Genomic DNA, 20,975 nt, shown 5'->3' with positions numbered 1-20,975 from the left:
CAAACTGGCATTTAAAGGATTAAATTCCTGATAATGATTGAATGTTTGATAGTTTTGAGCAGGGCTGAAGTTGTTTAAGAGATTTATGCAGAAAAAAGTAGAAGAAGATATCAATCTGTTCTATTTTTATATCAGTTTTTTGTAAGTGGACATTTTTGTCCTTAGTGACTTCAGAGGGTAGTAAATGAAACTGATGCCTGAGGGTTAAGTAGAGAGGGGAGTGGACAGAGTGGGACTGCGGGATGAGAGAGAGAGGAATGTCAAAGCGGCAAAGTGCAAAAGGTCAGCGCTAACCTAGAACAGGAAGTCTTACCTGGCAGGCCTTGGCTGTGATGTCAGACGGTGTATCAGGAGAAAAAGCCGGTCTGAGTGCAGCTCCCACCTGAACACAAACACAAACATGAACGATGTCACTTCCTGTGGTTTTTGTTGTTGCTGTACATTTTGAAATCTGCAGCGTTTGACTCACATTGGCCTGGTATTGTTCCAGGATAACGTGACCGGGGAACTCAGGCTCTGGTACGGACGCAAACTTTTTGATGATGTCCTCCAGCGCCTGCAGGCCGGCCATCCTCAGCTGGTTACTGTGGTCTGTGGCCGCCATGAAAGCCATGCGGATGAGGTCGGACAAATGCAGAACCAGCAGATCGCCTGGAGGGAAACAGGAAGTGTGTGAGCAACAGACACAGTACAAAGAAGATTTTAACGGCTGCAGGAAGGTTAAACCAGCGCCTTCTTCAAGGTTTCTGTCCGCTTTTATGCTGGAGCTGGAGATTTAATACAGATACAAAAGAAACGTTTTTAAACTTTCAGTGAACGCTGATCCAGAGTTTCTCTTCCAGCCTCCTCGTATTTATTCTGCAGAAAGTCAGAGTGATCTGATGTGAGAACACAGCAGGATATAATCAGGAGAATTCACCTGGAGCCAGTGGGAGGGGCCAGTGGGAGGGGGCGGTGACCTTTATTCCCTGTGATCGCTGCACGACCATAGACTGTCTGCACGCCACCTCTACCATCTCCGTGCTCTAATCAACCTGCTGCTGCATGTTTCCTGTTCTCCAGTTTGTTCTTCTCCTCTCTTTAGTTCACATTGAGATTCTCTTCAACTACACGTAGCATTGATACAAACACACATATTCTCATCATAGAGTCATATGGAGGACTCTGCTGCTTTGTACCATACTTCCACTTCTTTTTTTAAGGACACATGTTATCTCAGGAGAAATCTCTCTCTGCCCCTGCTAAATTTCAATGATATGAAAATAATTCAATTGCAGCACTTTTCATTGTCCTTTCATGAAGGGACCCTTTTTTGTTTGTTTGTTACTTTTTTCACTCAGGACAACAACTTGATTCAACTTGATTTGAGTTATTTTACACAACATGCACTTCCTTTGTTTAAATTGTGCACCTTCACTTTTTACAATACATTGTCTGAGAAATGTTGAAATCCTTCATGGCAGATTTTGTTTTCACATTTCAAATGTATCCATATGTGAAATTGGGCCAGTTGCCTGGTCACAGAACATCCACTAACATTAATCACAGAATTTAGCGTAGCTGCTTCCCGAGCTGCAGGAACACGTCAGGGTGCTATTATTACCGTCTAGCCTGCAGAGTGCCTCTTCATTTTGGAGAAGTTTATATAAATATCAGTGAGAGAGGAAAAGACTCCCACGTCTGCTGACTCATCGAGCTTCATTATGTAACAGCACATGAATGAGCAGTTTCCAGCAGCTGACACTCTGCTGCAGGTCGTGAATAATAAACTGTGTGAAGCTGGATGATGTGTGAGCGTGCACGAGGAGGAGGAGTACCTTTGGGGTTCTTGGCCTTTGCAGAGCGTGCAGCTGCCAGGTCAAAGTGTGCTTTGTCGTTCTCACACAGCAGGATGATGCGACACAAGCAGTCCGCGGCGAATACACGCGTGACCCAGCGCGGCGCCACAGAGGGTTTGGACTTGTCGTCGTCGCCCAGACCCGTGAACATGGTGTCATCGTCCATCTCGTCTTTTTTCTCAGAGTCCTCCTCGTCTCTCTCTACCTCAAACACGACGGCTCCCCCGACGTCTGAGAGAAAAGAAGGACGCAGTCATGACACTCAACATCAAGTCCCGCCCCCGCTCTGCATGTTTGTGTCCTAGCTATCAATGAGGAAAATAATGAATAAGAGATGAACTCTCTCTCTCTCCCCAAATAAAAAATAAAAACCTAATCTATGTTGTCTTACTCTGCAAATTGAATGTCTAATGGAATTATTTAAGGAACTATCTTGAAGTATTGCTTCGTTTTGTTTTGCGTCTGTTTTGTTTATTTATATATTTTATTTTCTAAATTTATTTTTTTCTTCATTTACTTTATTAATTTATTGTTTCCTCTCTCTTCTTGCTCCTTGTCCTAGTATGCATGAGTGTGAATGAGACTCCTGTGGAAACAGGCTACCTTCGGAGTGGGAGTAGGACTCCTGACTCGGTGGGTGGGTATGGGGTTAACTGGGATGGGCGGGAGAAGGCAGGAATGGGGTTTAAGTTTAATGGTTTATTTGAATCAGGGACAGTGTACAAAAAAAACATTCGTCTCAGAAGAGAAGAGATGCTTTGTACCAGATTTAGCTAGCTAGCTAATTTCCATCTGTTGTTCCTGTTTACAAAAGATGACCACAGTACAATGTCAACTCTTAAGCCAACTCATGTTTTGTAGATTTACCTGTAGTTGCTGCCAGGACGTCCTTGCAGAGTTTCAGCCAATGAGAAAGCTTCTCCACAGCGAGAGAAGACAGCATGTGGCCCAGCGTGTCGTGGATATCAGAGCACAGCTTCCTGTCGGTCTCCCGGTCCAGCATGCCGAACAGGACTCCCTCCAGACCGGTCTCTGTGATGTTGAGCTCTAAAGGGGGCGGAGTCAGACACACTGAGGCACGCCGAGCACACAGAGTGACGTCGTCAGGGCCATCATGCTTTGTACTCACTGATCGTCGTGTCTTTGCTGTCTCCCGCCCTCTTGGCCAGGCTCATGGCGTACTCGCACACCTCTGCAGCCTCTCTCTGAGCGAGCTGTCTCAGGCACGCCACGGCGGCACGACGCAGCAGCAGGTGAGAGCTGCACAGGTGCACCTGCAGGGATTTCATTACACATAAGGGATTAGGAATAAACACAAAGAGAAAGTGTCACTCCTTACTCGTTGTTGAAGAGTTTCTTACACAGAGACATGGCACCAGGCTGGAGAGGTTGACGTGGCGAGGAGCGAACATGTGCAGCTGCTGCAAACACGAGATGGCGGCCGCCTGCACGAGGGAGTCCGAGTGGTCCTGCATGATCGCACAGCCGACCAGGCAGGACGAGCGGATGGTGGAGATAGTGGCTCCATTTCCTGGCAAACCAAACGGCATCAATAAGGAAGACAGACCAAAAGAAACCACTTTATTATGAATAAGATATATAAAGGTGATAAGCTCCGCCTCCTCCATGTTAACAGATGGGTGACACTATAAAGATTAATGTTTCTGTCATCATAGATGTTTCCCATCAGGCTGATTAACGCCCCAGTGTTCATGTTTAAATTAGTTATTTGATTATATAAAAAGGAGTCTGACGTCATGATTGACAGTTCTGTTGACCAATGAGGCTCCTGCGTTTCTGGAGAGGAGCAGTTACAAACACGAACACAGTAGTGATTGAACTTTCCATATCAATCAGAGTCTGCTTAAAAAAAAACTCAAGAAGCTGTTCCCACCGGAGTGACCTTTGACCTTTTAGCAGTTAGTTAAATGTGGGCTATGATAGAGGAAAGGGCGGGACTTCTAAATCAAGGTAGAGACACGTTGTTAACCCTTACTTAAAGTAAACTTTTTGCAGATTTGCAGGTTGGACAAATGTGCAGCTGTGCCCTGAAAAAGAGTCTGATCATCTCAGATTCAGATAAAGAGGTCTCTGAGTTTCTCTGACAGGTACCCTGAAGTTCTGGTCCCACGGTGGTGATGAGCGCTCCCAGGCAGCGGCCCAAACACTGGTGCACCTCGGTGTGGGAGGGGGGCACAGTGAGGAGCAGGGTGAGGACCAGAGACAGCGTCGGCTCCACGTAGCCTCTGTACATCGGCCCGCTAGAATCCACGATCAGAGCCAGAGAGTGCAGAGCCCACGTCTGGGGAAGAAGAAGAAGGACGGAGAGAATTTTAAATGAGTGGAGCAGAAGATCGGACTTCAGCTGAACTATTCCCAGCTGTCAGTCACTCTACCTGGACTTCATGAGAGGATCCATCCTGGGCCAGAGCCAACAGGATGCTCACGCTGGTCTTCAGGTGCTGGCCTGATCCGATTCCTCCGACGTATCGATGCAGACAGCCGAGAGCGAGCGAGTGGCCCGTCCTCGATACGACATCACGGGCCGACTTCAGTCTGAAAATTAAGGAGGAGGAGGGATACAGATCACGATGATGGAGCAGTGAAATGTACAGATTATGAGGACGGTCACATCCATCTTCCTAAAAACATCTTTAACCCTTTGACTTGCATTGTAACCACGTGAATAGTGTATGTAACACAGATTACGTCCAATAGGTGGCGCTGCTGTACATAATTATCATCTTCTTAAAACTGTGGAAAATACTGGGAGTGACTGCGCTGCACAGCTCCTCAGAAATCTCACAGAACAAGAGCAAACAAATAATAATTTATAAACCCTCTAACAATCATATTTTAGTTGAAGGAAATCAATTTGACAATAAAATATATATCTACGATTCCTCACAAAACATGGGTGACCTCTCGGTTGAGTTGCCGGTCTACGCAGCCTGGCTCAAGTCACTCATTTCTTATTTTGTTCACCTTTTCTAACCATTTCTACTCATTCAGTTTATTAAATAAATGATACATATACATATATATACATATACATATATATACATATACATATATATATACATATATATGTATATGTATATATATATATACATATATGTATACATATATATATGTATATGTATACATATACATAAATATATGTATATATGTATATATATGTATACATATATATGTATATATGTATACATATATATATGTATACATATACATATATATATGTATACATATACATATATATATATGTATATATATGTATACATATATATGTATGTATATGTATACATATATATACATACATATACATATATATGTATATATGTATACATATACATATATATGTATGTATATGTATATGTATACATATACATATATATGTATATGTATACATATACATATATATATGTATACATATACATATATATGTATATATGTATACATATACATATATATGTATATGTATACATATACATATATATGTATATATGTATACATATACATATATATGTATATGTATACATATATATATATATGTATATGTATACATATATATGTATATGTATACATATACATATATATGTATATGTATATGTATACATATATATATGTATACATATATATATGTATACATATATATACATATACATATATATGTATGTATATGTATACATATATATGTATATGTATACATATATATGTATACATATATATATGTATACATATATATATATATGTATGTATATGTATACATATATATATGTATACATATATATATGTATACATATATATATATGTATACATATACATATATATGTGTATATATAATGGACAAATGGACAAATGGATTGTGTGGAAGTCAAAGGGTTAAAGCTTCACTATGACGATGCTACGTGGTGAGAAGTCTGGATGTTGGTGCTCAGATCAGGTTTATCTGAAAAAGACGATAACGATAAGACTGAGGAAAACACAACAAAGTCTTGAGCTGATATTTCTTACTTGTCGAAGCTGGTCTGTGCCATCCTGGCGATGAAGGTCGCCTCTCCCACCACCTGAGCCATCCTGCCCAGAGCCTCCCCGGCTGCACAGCGCAGGATGGGGTTTGGATTGTCCAGCGCTCCCATCACCAGAGCCAGAGCCGACTTACGCACCTCCTCAGGACCCAGAGTGCTCTTGTTCTCTGCCAAACCCTGCAGCCATGAAGACAGTGGATAAAGACATGTGACATTCCTGGTTAAGATAAGACAGAGTCGAGGTGTTCACTCAGACAGAAAGTTTATTTTCTCACCTTGAGGGCGCTCAGCACGGCCGTGAAGATGTTGAGTTGGACGGCCTGCTGTCGAACTCCTTTGGCCTGTTTTATACACTCAGCGAAATGATCCAACATCTGCAGCCTGAAACACAAAGTGAAAACAAAGCTTGTAGAAAAATCACCACGAGATGACTTCAACAGGAAGGACCTGGAGCGCTCACCTGTGTTTGAAGGAGACGTGGGGGAAAACCACACCGAACAGAGCCACTGAGGCGTCGATGACCGACACGCCCAGAGGGAGAGGACCGGGGATGGCCTCGCCAACGGGGACGCGCAGGTAGATGGAGGAGGGGTCGTGTTCCAGAGCGCCGCTGCCGGACGCACTGTTTGGCTGCAGCTGTTCACATTCACACAGAAAGAACATCAAATCATTTAGTCACATATTCTATTTTATTGGTTCCATGGAGAGAATAAAAAAACAAAGTAGAATAAGAGAAAAAGCATCCCCTGTCCAGTTTGCATTAATATGTTAATAAGTGAATATCAAAACTTCAGCACAGGTTTGGAGCCGTTGATGAGAGTGCAGCTCCAAACAGTTTGCTCTTTCTTTCTGAATATCATCAGAGCTAAATGCTTTGAAATCAGAGTTTGAGACGGAACAGATAGAGGGAGAACAAGGTGAACAATCTTTGGAGATATTAGCGGCTGCGATCCATTCTTAGTGAGTCAGGGTTAGGATCTATTAAAGAAGAGAAACTGTGCAAGATAACTATCTGTAAAAATATCTTAAAGAAGGACAGTAGTGTGATCAGTAAATATTCAAGTCCAGCGTGCGTCTTTCTGAGGAGAATAACTTTTTCACCCTCCAGGATTCTTTCAAGAAAAACATTTCATTTGGAGAATTTCATTTTAAAAGTGGATGTTTGGGGCGCCACGTTGTCCCCCTCTCTCTCTCCTCTCAACATTTTCTGCCTCTCTTCAGTTGATTGGTCAGATAGTTGATGAAGTTCTCACCTGGTCCTCGATGGACTTGTGGTCCGTCTCCTGCAGCCACGACCCCATCAGCACGCTGTCGTCATAGTGACAGAGCGAGCGCAGCAGGGACGTGGTCGTGTTGGCCGAGTTGTCGGTCAATGTGAACTCTGCCACCAGCTCCCTCAGGAGGGCGTTGAAGCTGCCTGCAAGAGGAAGATTTAAAAGATTTTTTAAAACCGTCTATATTTTTTTGAAACTTCTTTTTTAAAACTGAAATCGAACAGAAGAGACGGCGTTAACCTTCGTAGGTCTTGGGAGGCAAAAGAGCGAGGATGTCGTAGAGCCGGAGCCTCACCATCGCTGCGCTCGCCTTCAGGTGAGCACCGTGGACTTTAATGATGGCGGGGACGCTGTGAGAGAGGACAAACAAAAAGATAATCACTTTCACACTAACACACACAGGCTAATGCAAAAGCTCATGTTGCCATGACGATGCGTTGTGAAGCCCAAATGAAAATCCTAAAATGTTTCAAAAAGGAAAATGATCTCTCCGCATCTCAAAGCATCATGCTCCCTGCAGTCTGGGGACACGTTGGCTAACGTTTGACCACGAGATATCCTCTGGGAGGACATCTCCTTACTCCCCCTGCCTGTCTGTACTGGCACAACAGGTATTACTGACGACTGCTGGGTTTTCAATAAATAATACGAGAAATGAATCCACCCGTGTGGTTCTTACAGTTAAGTCTCAAAACTTTTCAGGGCTTCTGACTGAACCAGCGATTTGAGATAAAAGACTTCTAGAAATGACTTCCTGTTCCGTGCATTACCTCCGTTTACAATCTGAAGACTCGACCTGAGAGCGGATATGGAGTCTGTGAGCAGAGGATTATCAGCTGTGTGTGCAGATATCTGGAAATAGACATTATAAACCGTAACATCTGGAATATAAGACGCTGTCTGTTTTGGGGGGGAACACTCAAACTGTCGTCCTGTGATGATGTTTGTGCAGCTACTGTCTGTTTTGGCTTTTGTGGCGTTTGTGACTCCTACAGCAGTCGAGCTCTCAGCCTGCAGTGAAAGTTCTGAAGTACCGACCGATGCAGGATGCGCAACCCCCCTCCGCTGGTCACTTGTTGACTTTAATTAAGGGACTTTTTTAATCAATAGAGAGCGCCACAAGGTTAATTTACTGATCAGTACACCACCAGTATGACCTCATGACAGAGAGAAGATTTCAAAAAGTGGCGCTGTCAGCCTGCTCTGCGTCGCTAATTATCCCCACGGCTTGAGAGCAACAATGAACGGAGGTGAATTTTGAAACATTTCAGGTGGCGTGCAGTGAGTGATTGTGGTGGCTGCACCCTTGGTGCTGATGGCACGTTTGTCAGGGTTTATAATGGTAAACAGGACGCAGTCAGTTTTTAGATGAAAAAATAGATTTTAAAAGTGTGTCTTATAAAACTAAAATTAAATTCTTGAATGATTTTAAATGATTGCTGATGAGTTCTGGGATTACATGACGATGATTTGCGTCTGTCCTCCAGCGTGCAGCCGACTGAAACACTAGTGAATGATACTACTCATACTTAACAACGATCCTGCAGATGAATGTATTCACTCACTGAGACATCATGGTCATGGCACATTCGATGGGCGTCATCAGTCTGCGGATCACGTCTTCTGTCAGCAGCTCGGGACAGTGGGCCACGAAGCTCCGCATGGCTGCATGACCAAGAAACAGGAAGTTAGTCCTCAGAGTTCTCTGAGCTCAGGTTACAGAGAATTTAAAGATATTCAACAAAGGTTTGTTTAGAAATACAAAATGTATTCTACGTAGAGATTAAAGTAAAGAGCATCACTCCTGCTGCTGAATAAACTAAGAGAAGAAAATTGGAAGTTGTGTTTTGAATATCTAATTTTGTTAAGTGTAAAGAAAGAGCTGCATCACTTTACTTCAGGATTGTGCAAGATGTTATCACAGACATGTGCAAAGTTTGTTGTATGAAGGAGAATAATACTTGAGCCCTAAGTGGGCTGGGTGTACGTGTGCGTCACATTGAGGACGTTGTCTGCAGACGGGAGGAAAAAGGAAAGTGAGTTTACCACACAGAGCTCCAGCTCGACCCTCCAGCGTGACCTGCCAGGTGAACGCGTCTCCTCTGGCTTTCTCCGCCTCCAGCTCCTTCTGCGAGCGAGGAAACACGTTTCTCCACAGCAGCAGCATCTTGGGGAGGTGATAGCGCACGAGGGAGGGGCCTGGAGACGAGAGGGAGGAAGTGAGGAAAGAGTCTGATGGCTGCTTTCACACTTTGCAGGGAGAGTCTCCTGCTGTGAGGTTCATGTGTGAACAGGTCAGGAGGATTCAGGAGCAGTCGTAGCTTTAAAGACTCACCTAGAGTCATGAGGGCGCCGAGCAGCAGCCAGCCAGCCTGCGTGCGCTGCAGAGACAGTCGACTGTTCTGAGCTGCCGTCCGCAGGAGGTCTTCAGCTATACTCACCACCAGCTACAAGAAAAAATAACACAGAAAATTAAACCTATAAAGAACTTTTAAAAAGATAGCACCTCTTTCAGTCCTTGCTGATGAGGAGAGTGTGTGACATCATGTGGTTGACTAAAGTTTTATTTTTAAGAAACAATCACAACTTCTTCTCGTGGTCATCGCAGACTTTCTCAGGAAACCAATCATAAACTTGATGTCAATTATTTGTTGTAGCATTTCAGATCAGGGGGAAACAGCTGACTCTAACTCTAGCTCTTGGACCGGGTGATGACTTGTTTTGTTTTTTTACCTCCATCTGATCGTGACGGTAACCCACATCCTCTGTGCTGTAAAGCCTTCAGACTGAAGAAGTGACGGACGCCATTCTTAAGATAATCCTGACAAAGCTAAAGGGTGAGAGGATATCAGAAGTATGCTAGTTTTGTCTTTATAGAAACAGAACCCATGTGCAGAGATTTTACTCTAAGCATCCCCGAGCACGCTGCACGTTCATCTCTGCATAAAGGAAAAAATCAAATGTGGACACGAGTAAGTCCATCGGTCAGGCGGGTTATAGTTTTTAGACTGTTTTTTATCTCTCTTAATCTATGACCTGAGAGCTGATTGTTGTTCCTTCACTAACATGACCTGGAAACCTCTTACAGGACGCCGTGATGTCACACTCTGAGGAGACGCACCTTGCCCTTGGAGTGAGGGATTCCCAGCTGACACTGGTGCACTCCTCCCAGCAGAGCGGCCATGGCGAAGCTGTATCCGCTCACAGCCTCGGGTGAACTCTTCAGGTTGTTGATCCTCTCCGCGCAGCGATCCAGCAGCGGGGTCAGCTGATAGGGCAGCGCCACAGCAACGCAGCGCAGGCACCACGCAGCCGCCAAACGGGCCGCCATGCTGGGGTGCAACAGTACGGAGGTCACGGTCTCCAGGAGTCCTAAAGAAGAAGACATGTCATACTTTTAGATTTCTTTTTATCAGATGATGTTTGGTAACAGAATCCCCCCCGGCTCGGTCGGTGTCTCACCTATAGACGGCTCGGTGATGAGCGGTGACGCTGTAGCACTCAGACTCTGCACCAGGCTGCCCAGCTCCTTCAGCGCACACACCATCACGTGCTGACTGGCAGACACATCAGCTGCTCCCGCCTTGTTCTCCCCGCTGATGTCGTTCACAACGGCCTCTGAAACAGACGGGAAGAATCGACAAGTGTCAGCCACAACAATCAAATGTCCTAAACATCGGGATAAATATCCTAAAAACTAAATCATTAAAGGAGCAACAATGACTGATTACGAGTCCTCAGACGTGATTCACAAAGAATAAATCACAGCCGCTAAAATCTCCAAAGATCATTCACCACGTTCTCTCTCTGTTTGAGGTCTGATTCACAAACATAAAGCTCAGAGGATGTTCACAAAGTGTTGGTGCTCAGTGCAGATCTTTTGTGAATCAGGCCAAAAGTTTTGCCTCTAAAGCTTCAAAACCTTTTCACCGCTTTACCCTGCAAACACAAACAGAGCTTCTGGAGAGTGAAACAGGAAACTAGAGTTTATTTAACAGGAAGAATCTGACTAAAGACAAAAACACAGAAACTTATTAAGAGAAGTAAATCACTCTGAAGCTGCTGTGTCGGTCTAGAATGAAGAGCTTAAATCCTCAGAGCTTCAAAAGGCAGAAAATACAGAAGATTTAAATCTCCTTCTTTAACTATGAGAAACAGACTCTAGAATAAACGCTGAAGCCCGGCTCACGCTGCAGGAGGTTTTTAAAATCATCTCACTCCACTGGTTGCTCATACAATTTAGGATCAATTTTCAAATTATTTTATTTGCTTTTAAATCTCTCAATGGTCTTGCCCCGCCCTACCTCTCTGAGCTTCTACACCTGTACACGCCCACCCGCTCTCTCAGGTCAGCTGATCAGCTGCTCCTGAGGGTGCCTCAAACCAGGCGGAAGCTCAGAGGGAACGATTTACCTCAGCACGTTAAACAGGCCTCTTCTTCTCTGTCTGTTTTTCTCGTCTTAAGACCCATCTCTTTTCCCTTTGACACACACTAAGACGTCGACTTATTTATTTATTTGTTTTCTTTTCTTCGTGCCTATTCATGTTACTTATGTTTTATGTCTTTTAACTTGATTCTGTATTTCACATGGAGTTTTATTTTCTCTCATGTGAGCTGTTGTGTATTTTATTTATTCTTCTGTACAACACTTTGGTCAACTGTGGTTGTTTTAAAGTGCGAAACAAATGAAGTTGGATTGTTTTGGATCTGGAGCATCTTAACAGATCTTCTTCTCTGTAATCTCTGCGTGCTCACACTACAGAGTTATCGTGCCGGGCGGAGGAACGCACCTCATGTGACCTCACATTAACAAAGAGCCGGAGGTTAAATGTGTGATTATTTTCAGGCTCTGTGCAGAGAGGACACAAACATTTTATTTTAAACATTTGGTTGAAGAAAAGTCAGGGAGACAAGGACAACATGAGTTGTCTGTTCTTCAGAGAGCTGGAGGTCACCCGCGTGGGTCTCCTGTCCACTTTTTACTGTCCTCCCTCGTGGTTATTGTAGTCCCACATGACTTCCCCCAGACTGATTTTAAATCATAAACATTAAACTTGTTCAATATAAATTGATGCGTCCCCGATGATCTCCGAGCAGGTCGCACTCAACGGACTCGCACTACAAAACAATCTGCTGACTTAATCAGCTCGAGCAGCCTCGAGGCGAGAACGACCACGAGATGGTTGAGAAGGGGGGGGGGGGGGGGAGGGCGATGATCCTGCAGTCTGAGCCAGGCTTTAGAGGTCAAACTTCCATCGAGACGCCAGGAAACAGTTTTCTATTTTCACTCAGTGAAGATATTTGACAATGTCTCACAGATCCCGTCGGCTCGTGAAGCAAGAAGCAGCAAGAAGAGTGAAAAGCCCCAAAAAACCACAACTCCAGAGACGCACACAGTCAACAACAGGAACATCAGTAAGAATATATAAATATAGAAATGTTTGATGGTTTCAGTTTCAAGCAGATCAGAGTAAGAATCATCCTTTTTGAACGAGATGTGGGGGATTATCAGGTGGGAATTTGGAGGAACTGAAATAAACAAAAAACTTGCAAATATGAAGACGTGTTACTGTAGCTGGGGGGGGGGGGGGGGTTAGCACTATGTGTGTGCAGGTTTAGGGGCACATGCAGTTTGTCTTCTGCTGTTAGCCAGTACAAACAGTCATGAGGAGTTATCTGCTCCTCAGGGGTTTTAAAGCAAATAACAAAATGTGGATTTGCAGGCAAACAGCAAAAATATGAAATACTCCAATATGAGAAGCTGGAGCGACGAGCTGCTGATGGATCGTGTTACAGACTTTAGGATGCTGCTTGTGGTGGTCAGAAACATGCACAGGAAGAAAGCAGGAAGGAAAGCAGTAACAAGGAAATCTCTGCACACAGCAAAAAGGAAAGTGAGAAGATCCCCTCCGTCAACACAAAGCATGCAGGAAGTGAAAATAAAGGATGAGTACTTACTCTGCAGTGCTCTGAACCGTGATATTTCCCCCCCATCCTCCTTACCCACAGCCCTCATCTGCTTGCTGATGGCTTGGCAGATTTCTTTGCCGGCTGCGATTTGTGCTTTCTCTCCGAGTAAGCCCCCGAGCGTGGCGCGCAGCATGAAGGAGACGCAGCGGCGCGAGTACACGGCCTCAACGTGCGTCTGCGTCGCCCGCGGGTGAGACACCAGGTCCAGAACGTGGGACAGGAAGGTGGCAAAGTTACGCTCCAGCCACTGACCGCCGAGGGTCGTTACAAACACGACGTAGGCCTGAGGAGGAAGACGAGAGGTGAAGGGCGATGTCGATGACCACGTCAGTTATAAAGAGAGAGATGACCTCTGTGACCTCACCTGTGTCACGCCCACCCGCACCTCCCTGCTGACGGAGCCGCCCCCCTTCAACATCTCCCCGCCGCTCTTCAGGAAGCCGGATCCGCCTCGCAGGAAGCCCGTGGCCATGAGCTCCAGCACCTCGTCCAGAGTCGCCCGCTTCACGTTCTGACGCATCACTGGAGGAGAAAAAAACACGTCGAGGTCGTAAACAAACAAAGTCTGCGACGAAGTCGGTCACCTTGAACATGAAGGGAAACACACCGGCTGCTTGTTTGGGCATCAACGCCGTGGCCATGACCGTCCCCAGCAGTTTGGCCACCGCCACCCGGACGCCGTAGTTAGAGCCTTCCAAAGCTTTGAAGCACAGAGTGGCCACGTTCTCGAGCTCGGTGGTCCACATGAAGACCGCCTCGTTCTGCAGCTCCAACAGACACTGACCAGGGACAAGGGACAAAGATGGAGGCCTGTTAATATCATGTCGGGTTGGGAATAACCACCAAAGGGCTCATAAGACACCAAAGAATTCAGTTGCAGTGGTTTACATTTACAAATCATAACATTACAAAGTCGCCGGCTCCTGTCACAGTTCAGTCTTAAACATCGTGTTCTGTCTTTTTCTCTATAACAGAGAAATAGCTATAACAAAGATTCTTTTTTTAAAACACAACTCAAGTTTTTCATCGTCTAACCAAAAGAAATCAACATAAGAACATCCCTGATGTCAGTGAACATCAGGCAGTAAAACAAAAAGTGAATCTCGTTTTCAGTTTCTCCTAACTCACACAACAAACATATTTATGACATTTCTGTATGAACGATGTCGTTGACACAACCCGCGAGTCACGCTGCCCGACTCTGCGTCTTTCAGTCAAACCTGCAGCACCCACAACTTTATTTACTGTTTGTTTTAAATGCTCCATGTTGACCTCATGACGGAGCACGATGATGGCCTCGTCAGCGTCGCTATGTTTCCCAGCACAGCTTATTATACACAATGAATGACCTGACAATCGTGTCAGGTGGCGTGCTGGGGGGCGAGGGTGGTGGCTGCACCCATGGAGGGTGTCAGCATGTTATACTTCTCACCTACCAGTGCACCCATGGAAATGCCCCCCTCTATCTCAAAGAACTCCCCCCCCCCCCCCCCCCCCCCAGAGACCGGGCCTTCTGCTCCTCTGCTCCCAGTCTGTGGAACGCTCTCCCCGACCAGCTGAAGGCGCCACAGTCTGCGGACGCTTTTAAAAGGGCTCTAAAAACCTTTTTAACAAAACCTTCTGCTTGTGCTTTTAGTTTTGTTCGTTGCTTAGTTGATGAAATTTGTTTTTTATTTATATTCTTTTTCTTTTCTGTAGCACTTTGAGAATTTTTTGTGTGTTACAAATTAAATGTATTATTATTATTATACTGGTATAATGGTAGACAGGACGCAGCCAACTTTTTAGATGAATTAAAAAGGTATCAACACTTTATTTTACAGTAATGAAGAAAAATAAAAGTTTAGTTGCTCTAACCTTCGCCACTGCACAGCGCACAGCCATCGACCTGTCTGTGAGCAGAGAGCGAGCGTTCTTGTAGATATCTCTGTGACAGGAAGCTGCGGCTCCACCGAGTCCGTTCAGCACCTTCTGCAGACTGAGGAGGATCTCTCCTCGGCCCTGGGACTAAACAAAGATTTAGATCAATAATAAATCTGTCTGTCTGTGAATGAAGACATCAGAACATCCCCTCTGTGAGGACGTGGAGGGTCCTACCTCTGCACTCTTTAACGCCTTTAAAAGATTATTGATGGTGTCTGGAAAGGAGCTCCCCAACATCCTGCCCATCTTCTCGTAGAACGCTCCGACACAAGCCACCGCAGCGCTGCAAGAAAAGAGACTCAGTTCATCGAAACCAAACTAGAGATCACAAAACCTCAATTCAATAATCAGATAAATCTCCTCTGGACAACATGTGGAAAGGTTTATTCTGATGGCTGATAATAAAACATCAATAACCTGTTTCATACGTCAGATATTAAACTACTGAAGGGGCAGCACGGCGTCTTTTTGACCCCCTGGTGTTCCCCACATACATACTGCTCCTTTAAGAAAAGCACGTTACATACTGCTCCTTTAAGAAAAGCACGTTACATACTGCTCCTTTAAGAAAAGCACGTTACATACTGCTCCTTTAAGAAAAGCACGTTACATACTGCTCCTTTAAGAAAAGCACAGTTACATACTGCTCCTTTAAGAAAAGCACGTTACATACTGCTCCTTTAAGAAAAGCACGTTACATACTGCTCCTTTAAGAAAAGCACGTTACATACTGCTCCTTTAAGAAAAGCACGTTACATACTGCTCCTTTAAGAAAAGCACAGTTACATACTGCTCCTTTAAGAAAAGCACGTTACATACTGCTCCTTTAAGAAAAGCACGTTACATACTGCTCCTTTAAGAAAAGCACGTTACATACTGCTCCTTTAAGAAAAGCACGTTACATACTGCTCCTTTAAGAAAAGCACAGTTACATACTGCTCCTTTAAGAAAAGCACGTTACATACTGCTCCTTTAAGAAAAGCACGTTACATACTGCTCCTTTAAGAAAAGCACAGTTACATACTGCTCCTTTAAGAAACGCACCGTTACATACTGCTCCTTTAAGAAACGCACCGTTACATACTGCTCCTTTAAGAAACGCACAGTTACATACTGCTCCTTTAAGAAAAGCACCGTTACATAATGCTCCTTTAAGAAAAGCACTGTTACATACTGCTCCTTTAAGAAAAGCATGTTACATACTGCTCCTTTAAGAAAAGCACGTTACATACGGCTCCTTTAAGAAAAGCACCGTTACATACTGCTCCTTTAAGAAAAGCACGTTACATACTGCTCCTTTAAGAAAAGCACCGTTACATACTGCTCCTTTAAGAAACGCACAGTTACATACTGCTCCTTTAAGAAAAGCACCGTTACATACTGCTCCTTTAAGAAAAGCACAGTTACATACTGCTCCTTTAAGAAAAGCACCGTTACATACTGCTCCTTTAAGAAAAGCACAGTTACATACTGCTCCTTTAAGAAACGCACCGTTACATACTGCTCCTTTAAGAAAAGCACAGTTACATACTGCTCCTTTAAGAAAAGCACAGTTACATACTGCTCCTTTAAGAAAAGCACCGTTACATACTGCTCCTTTAAGAAAAGCACGTTACATACGGCTCCTTTAAGAAACGCACCGTTACATACTGCTCCTTTAAGAAACGCACCGTTACATACTGCTCCTTTAAGAAAAGCACGTTACATATTGCTCCTTTAAGAAAAGCACAGTTACATACTGCTCCTTTAAGAAAAGCACAGTTACATACTGTTCCTTTAAGAAAAGCACGTTACATACTGCTCCTTTAAGAAACGCACCGTTACATACTGCTCCTTTAAGAAAAGCACAGTTACATACGGCTCCTTTAAGAAAAGCACAGTTACATACTGCTCCTTTAAGAAACGCACCGTTACATACTGCTCCTTTAAGAAAAGCACAGTTACATACGGCTCCTTTAAGAAAAGCACAGTTACGTACTGCTCCTTTAAGAAAAGCACGTTACGTACTGCTCCTTTAAGAAAAGCACAGTAACATACTGCTCCTTTAAGAAACGCACAGTTACATACTGCTCCTTTAAGAAAAGCACGTTACATACTGCTCCTTTAAGAAAAGCACGTTACATACTGCTCCTTTAAGAAACGCACCGTTACATACTGCTCCTTTAAGAAACGCACAGTTACATACTGCTCCTTTAAGAAAAGCACGTTACATACTGCTCCTTTAAGAAAAGCACGTTACATACTGCTCCTTTAAGAAACGCACCGTTACATACTGCTCCTTTAAGAAACGCACAGTTACATACTGCTCCTTTAAGAAACGCACCGTTACATACTGCTCCTTTAAGAAACGCACCGTTACATACTGCTCCTTTAAGAAAAGCATGTTACATACTGCTCCTTTAAGAAAAGCACAGTTACATACGGCTCCTTTAAGAAAAGCACAGTTACGTACTGCTCCTTTAAGAAAAGCACGTTACGTACTGCTCCTTTAAGAAAAGCAAGTTACGTACTGCTCCTTTAAGAAAAGCACGTTACATACTGCTCCTTTAAGAAAAGCACTGTTACATACTGCTCCTTTAAGAAAAGCACCGTTACATACTGCTCCTTTAAGAAACGCACAGTTACATACTGCTCCTTTAAGAAAAGCACCGTTACATACTGCTCCTTTAAGAAAAGCACAGTTACATACTGCTCCTTTAAGAAAAGCACCGTTACATACTGCTCCTTTAAGAAAAGCACAGTTACATACTGCTCCTTTAAGAAAAGCACCGTTACATACTGCTCCTTTAAGAAAAGCACAGTTACATACTGCTCCTTTAAGAAAAGCACAGTTACATACTGCTCCTTTAAGAAAAGCACCGTTACATACTGCTCCTTTAAGAAAAGCACGTTACATACGGCTCCTTTAAGAAACGCACCGTTACATACTGCTCCTTTAAGAAACGCACCGTTACATACTGCTCCTTTAAGAAAAGCACGTTACATATTGCTCCTTTAAGAAAAGCACAGTTACATACTGCTCCTTTAAGAAAAGCACAGTTACATACTGCTCCTTTAAGAAACGCACCGTTACATACTGCTCCTTTAAGAAACGCACCGTTACATACTGCTCCTTTAAGAAACGCACCGTTACATACTGCTCCTTTAAGAAAAGCATGTTACATACTGCTCCTTTAAGAAAAGCACAGTTACATACGGCTCCTTTAAGAAAAGCACAGTTACGTACTGCTCCTTTAAGAAAAGCACGTTACGTACTGCTCCTTTAAGAAAAGCAAGTTACGTACTGCTCCTTTAAGAAAAGCACGTTACATACTGCTCCTTTAAGAAAAGCACTGTTACATACTGCTCCTTTAAGAAACGCACCGTTACATACTGCTCCTTTAAGAAAAGCACAGTTACATACTGCTCCTTTAAGAAAAGCACAGTTACATACTGCTCCTTTAAGAAAAGCACCGTTACATACTGCTCCTTTAAGAAACGCACAGTTACATACTGCTCCTTTAAGAAAAGCACAGTTACATACTGCTCCTTTAAGAAAAGCACCGTTACATACTGCTCCTTTAAGAAAAGCACAGTTACATACTGCTCCTTTAAGAAACGCACCGTTACATACTGCTCCTTTAAGAAAAGCACAGTTACATACTGCTCCTTTAAGAAAAGCACAGTTACATACTGCTCCTTTAAGAAAAGCACCGTTACATACTGCTCCTTTAAGAAACGCACCATTACATACTGCTCCTTTAAGAAAAGCACAGTTACATACTGCTCCTTTAAGAAAAGCACAGTTACATACTGCTCCTTTAAGAAAAGCACGTTACATACTGCTCCTTTAAGAAAAGCACGTTACATACTGCTCCTTTAAGAAACGCACCGTTACATACTGCTCATTTAAGAAACGCACAGTTACATACTGCTCCTTTAAGAAAAGCACGTTACATACTGCTCCTTTAAGAAAAGCACGTTACATACTGCTCCTTTAAGAAACGCACCGTTACATACTGCTCCTTTAAGAAACGCACAGTTACATACTGCTCCTTTAAGAAACGCACCGTTACATACTGCTCCTTTAAGAAAAGCACCGTTACATACTGCTCCTTTAAGAAAAGCATGTTACATACTGCTCCTTTAAGAAAAGCACAGTTACATACGGCTCCTTTAAGAAAAGCACAGTTACGTACTGCTCCTTTAAGAAAAGCACGTTACGTACTGCTCCTTTAAGAAAAGCAAGTTACGTACTGCTCCTTTAAGAAAAGCACGTTACATACTGCTCCTTTAAGAAAAGCACTGTTACATACTGCTCCTTTAAGAAAAGCACCGTTACATACTGCTCCTTTAAGAAACGCACAGTTACATACTGCTCCTTTAAGAAAAGCACAGTTACATACTGCTCCTTTAAGAAAAGCACCGTTACATACTGCTCCTTTAAGAAAAGCACAGTTACATACTGCTCCTTTAAGAAACGCACCGTTACATACTGCTCCTTTAAGAAAAGCACAGTTACATACTGCTCCTTTAAGAAAAGCACAGTTACATACTGCTCCTTTAAGAAAAGCACCGTTACATACTGCTCCTTTAAGAAAAGCACGTTACATACGGCTCCTTTAAGAAACGCACCGTTACATACTGCTCCTTTAAGAAACGCACGTTACATACTGCTCCTTTAAGAAAAGCACGTTACATATTGCTCCTTTAAGAAAAGCACAGTTACATACTGCTCCTTTAAGAAAAGCACAGTTACATACTGTTCCTTTAAGAAAAGCACGTTACATACTGCTCCTTTAAGAAACGCACCGTTACATACTGCTCCTTTAAGAAAAGCACAGTTACATACGGCTCCTTTAAGAAAAGCACAGTTACATACTGCTCCTTTAAGAAACGCACCGTTACATACTGCTCCTTTAAGAAAAGCACAGTTACATACGGCTCCTTTAAGAAAAGCACAGTTACGTACTGCTCCTTTAAGAAAAGCACGTTACGTACTGCTCCTTTAAGAAAAGCACAGTTACGTACTGCTCCTTTAAGAAACGCACAGTTACATACTGCTCCTTTAAGAAAAGCACGTTACATACTGCTCCTTTAAGAAAAGCACGTTACATACTGCTCCTTTAAGAAACGCACCGTTACATACTGCTCCTTTAAGAAACGCACAGTTACATACTGCTCCTTTAAGAAAAGCACGTTACATACTGCTCCTTTAAGAAAAGCACGTTACATACTGCTCCTTTAAGAAACGCACCGTTACATACTGCTCCTTTAAGAAACGCACAGTTACATACTGCTCCTTTAAGAAACGCACCGTTACATACTGCTCCTTTAAGAAACGCACCGTTACATACTGCTCCTTTAAGAAACGCACCGTTACATACTGCTCCTTTAAGAAAAGCATGTTACATACTGCTCCTTTAAGAAAAGCACAGTTACATACGGCTCCTTTAAGAAAAGCACAGTTACGTACTGCTCCTTTAAGAAAAGCACGTTACGTACTGCTCCTTTAAGAAAAGCAAGTTACGTACTGCTCCTTTAAGAAAAGCACAGTTACATACTGCTCCTTTAAGAAACGCACAGTTACATACTGCTCCTTTAAGAAAAGCACGTTACATACTGCTCCTTTAAGAAAAGCACGTTACATACTGCTCCTTTAAGAAACGCACCGTTACATACTGCTCCTTTAAGAAACGCACCGTTACATACTGCTCCTTTAAGAAACGCACAGTTACATACTGCTCCTTTAAGAAAAGCACCGTTACATAATGCTCCTTTAAGAAAAGCACTGTTACATACTGCTCCTTTAAGAAAAGCATGTTACATACTGCTCCTTTAAGAAAAGCACCGTTACATACTGCTCCTTTAAGAAAAGCACGTTACATACTGCTCCTTTAAGAAAAGCACCGTTACATACGGCTCCTTTAAGAAAAGCACAGTTACATACTGCTCCTTTAAG

At 43.3% G+C, this 20,975-nt stretch overlaps 1 protein-coding gene across 2 annotated transcripts in view; it reads right to left on the bottom strand.

The window, feature by feature from the left end:
* heatr5b (HEAT repeat containing 5B) overlaps positions 1 to 20,975 on the bottom strand; it is a 59,765-nt gene that overhangs the window by 36,809 nt on the left and 1,981 nt on the right. Inside the window, exons 3-25 of one of the 2 annotated variants that reach the window (XM_061039402.1) lie at positions 15,209 to 15,317; positions 14,969 to 15,118; positions 13,719 to 13,890; positions 13,476 to 13,633; positions 13,100 to 13,394; positions 10,603 to 10,758; positions 10,262 to 10,512; positions 9,476 to 9,587; positions 9,187 to 9,339; positions 8,706 to 8,805; positions 7,381 to 7,490; positions 7,120 to 7,283; positions 6,327 to 6,502; positions 6,142 to 6,247; positions 5,853 to 6,043; positions 4,235 to 4,394; positions 3,951 to 4,140; positions 3,200 to 3,369; positions 2,968 to 3,112; positions 2,706 to 2,885; positions 1,818 to 2,069; positions 470 to 651; positions 314 to 382 (exon numbers count right to left, since the gene is read on the bottom strand). In XM_061039402.1, coding sequence (XP_060895385.1) covers positions 314 to 382; positions 470 to 651; positions 1,818 to 2,069; positions 2,706 to 2,885; positions 2,968 to 3,112; positions 3,200 to 3,369; positions 3,951 to 4,140; positions 4,235 to 4,394; positions 5,853 to 6,043; positions 6,142 to 6,247; positions 6,327 to 6,502; positions 7,120 to 7,283; positions 7,381 to 7,490; positions 8,706 to 8,805; positions 9,187 to 9,339; positions 9,476 to 9,587; positions 10,262 to 10,512; positions 10,603 to 10,758; positions 13,100 to 13,394; positions 13,476 to 13,633; positions 13,719 to 13,890; positions 14,969 to 15,118; positions 15,209 to 15,317 — 3,751 coding nt within the window. The remainder of the gene's footprint in view (positions 1 to 313; positions 383 to 469; positions 652 to 1,817; positions 2,070 to 2,705; positions 2,886 to 2,967; positions 3,113 to 3,199; positions 3,370 to 3,950; positions 4,141 to 4,234; positions 4,395 to 5,852; positions 6,044 to 6,141; positions 6,248 to 6,326; positions 6,503 to 7,119; positions 7,284 to 7,380; positions 7,491 to 8,705; positions 8,806 to 9,186; positions 9,340 to 9,475; positions 9,588 to 10,261; positions 10,513 to 10,602; positions 10,759 to 13,099; positions 13,395 to 13,475; positions 13,634 to 13,718; positions 13,891 to 14,968; positions 15,119 to 15,208; positions 15,318 to 20,975) is intronic. The other variant, XM_061039403.1, reaches the window with a different exon arrangement.

The sequence above is a fragment of the Labrus mixtus genome, chromosome 6, assembly GCF_963584025.1.
Source record: "Labrus mixtus chromosome 6, fLabMix1.1, whole genome shotgun sequence".
NCBI classification, from domain to species: Eukaryota; Metazoa; Chordata; class Actinopteri; order Labriformes; family Labridae; genus Labrus; species Labrus mixtus.
The sequence above is the reverse complement of the archived record's forward strand: the minus strand, read 5'-3'. Positions and strand labels throughout refer to the sequence as shown.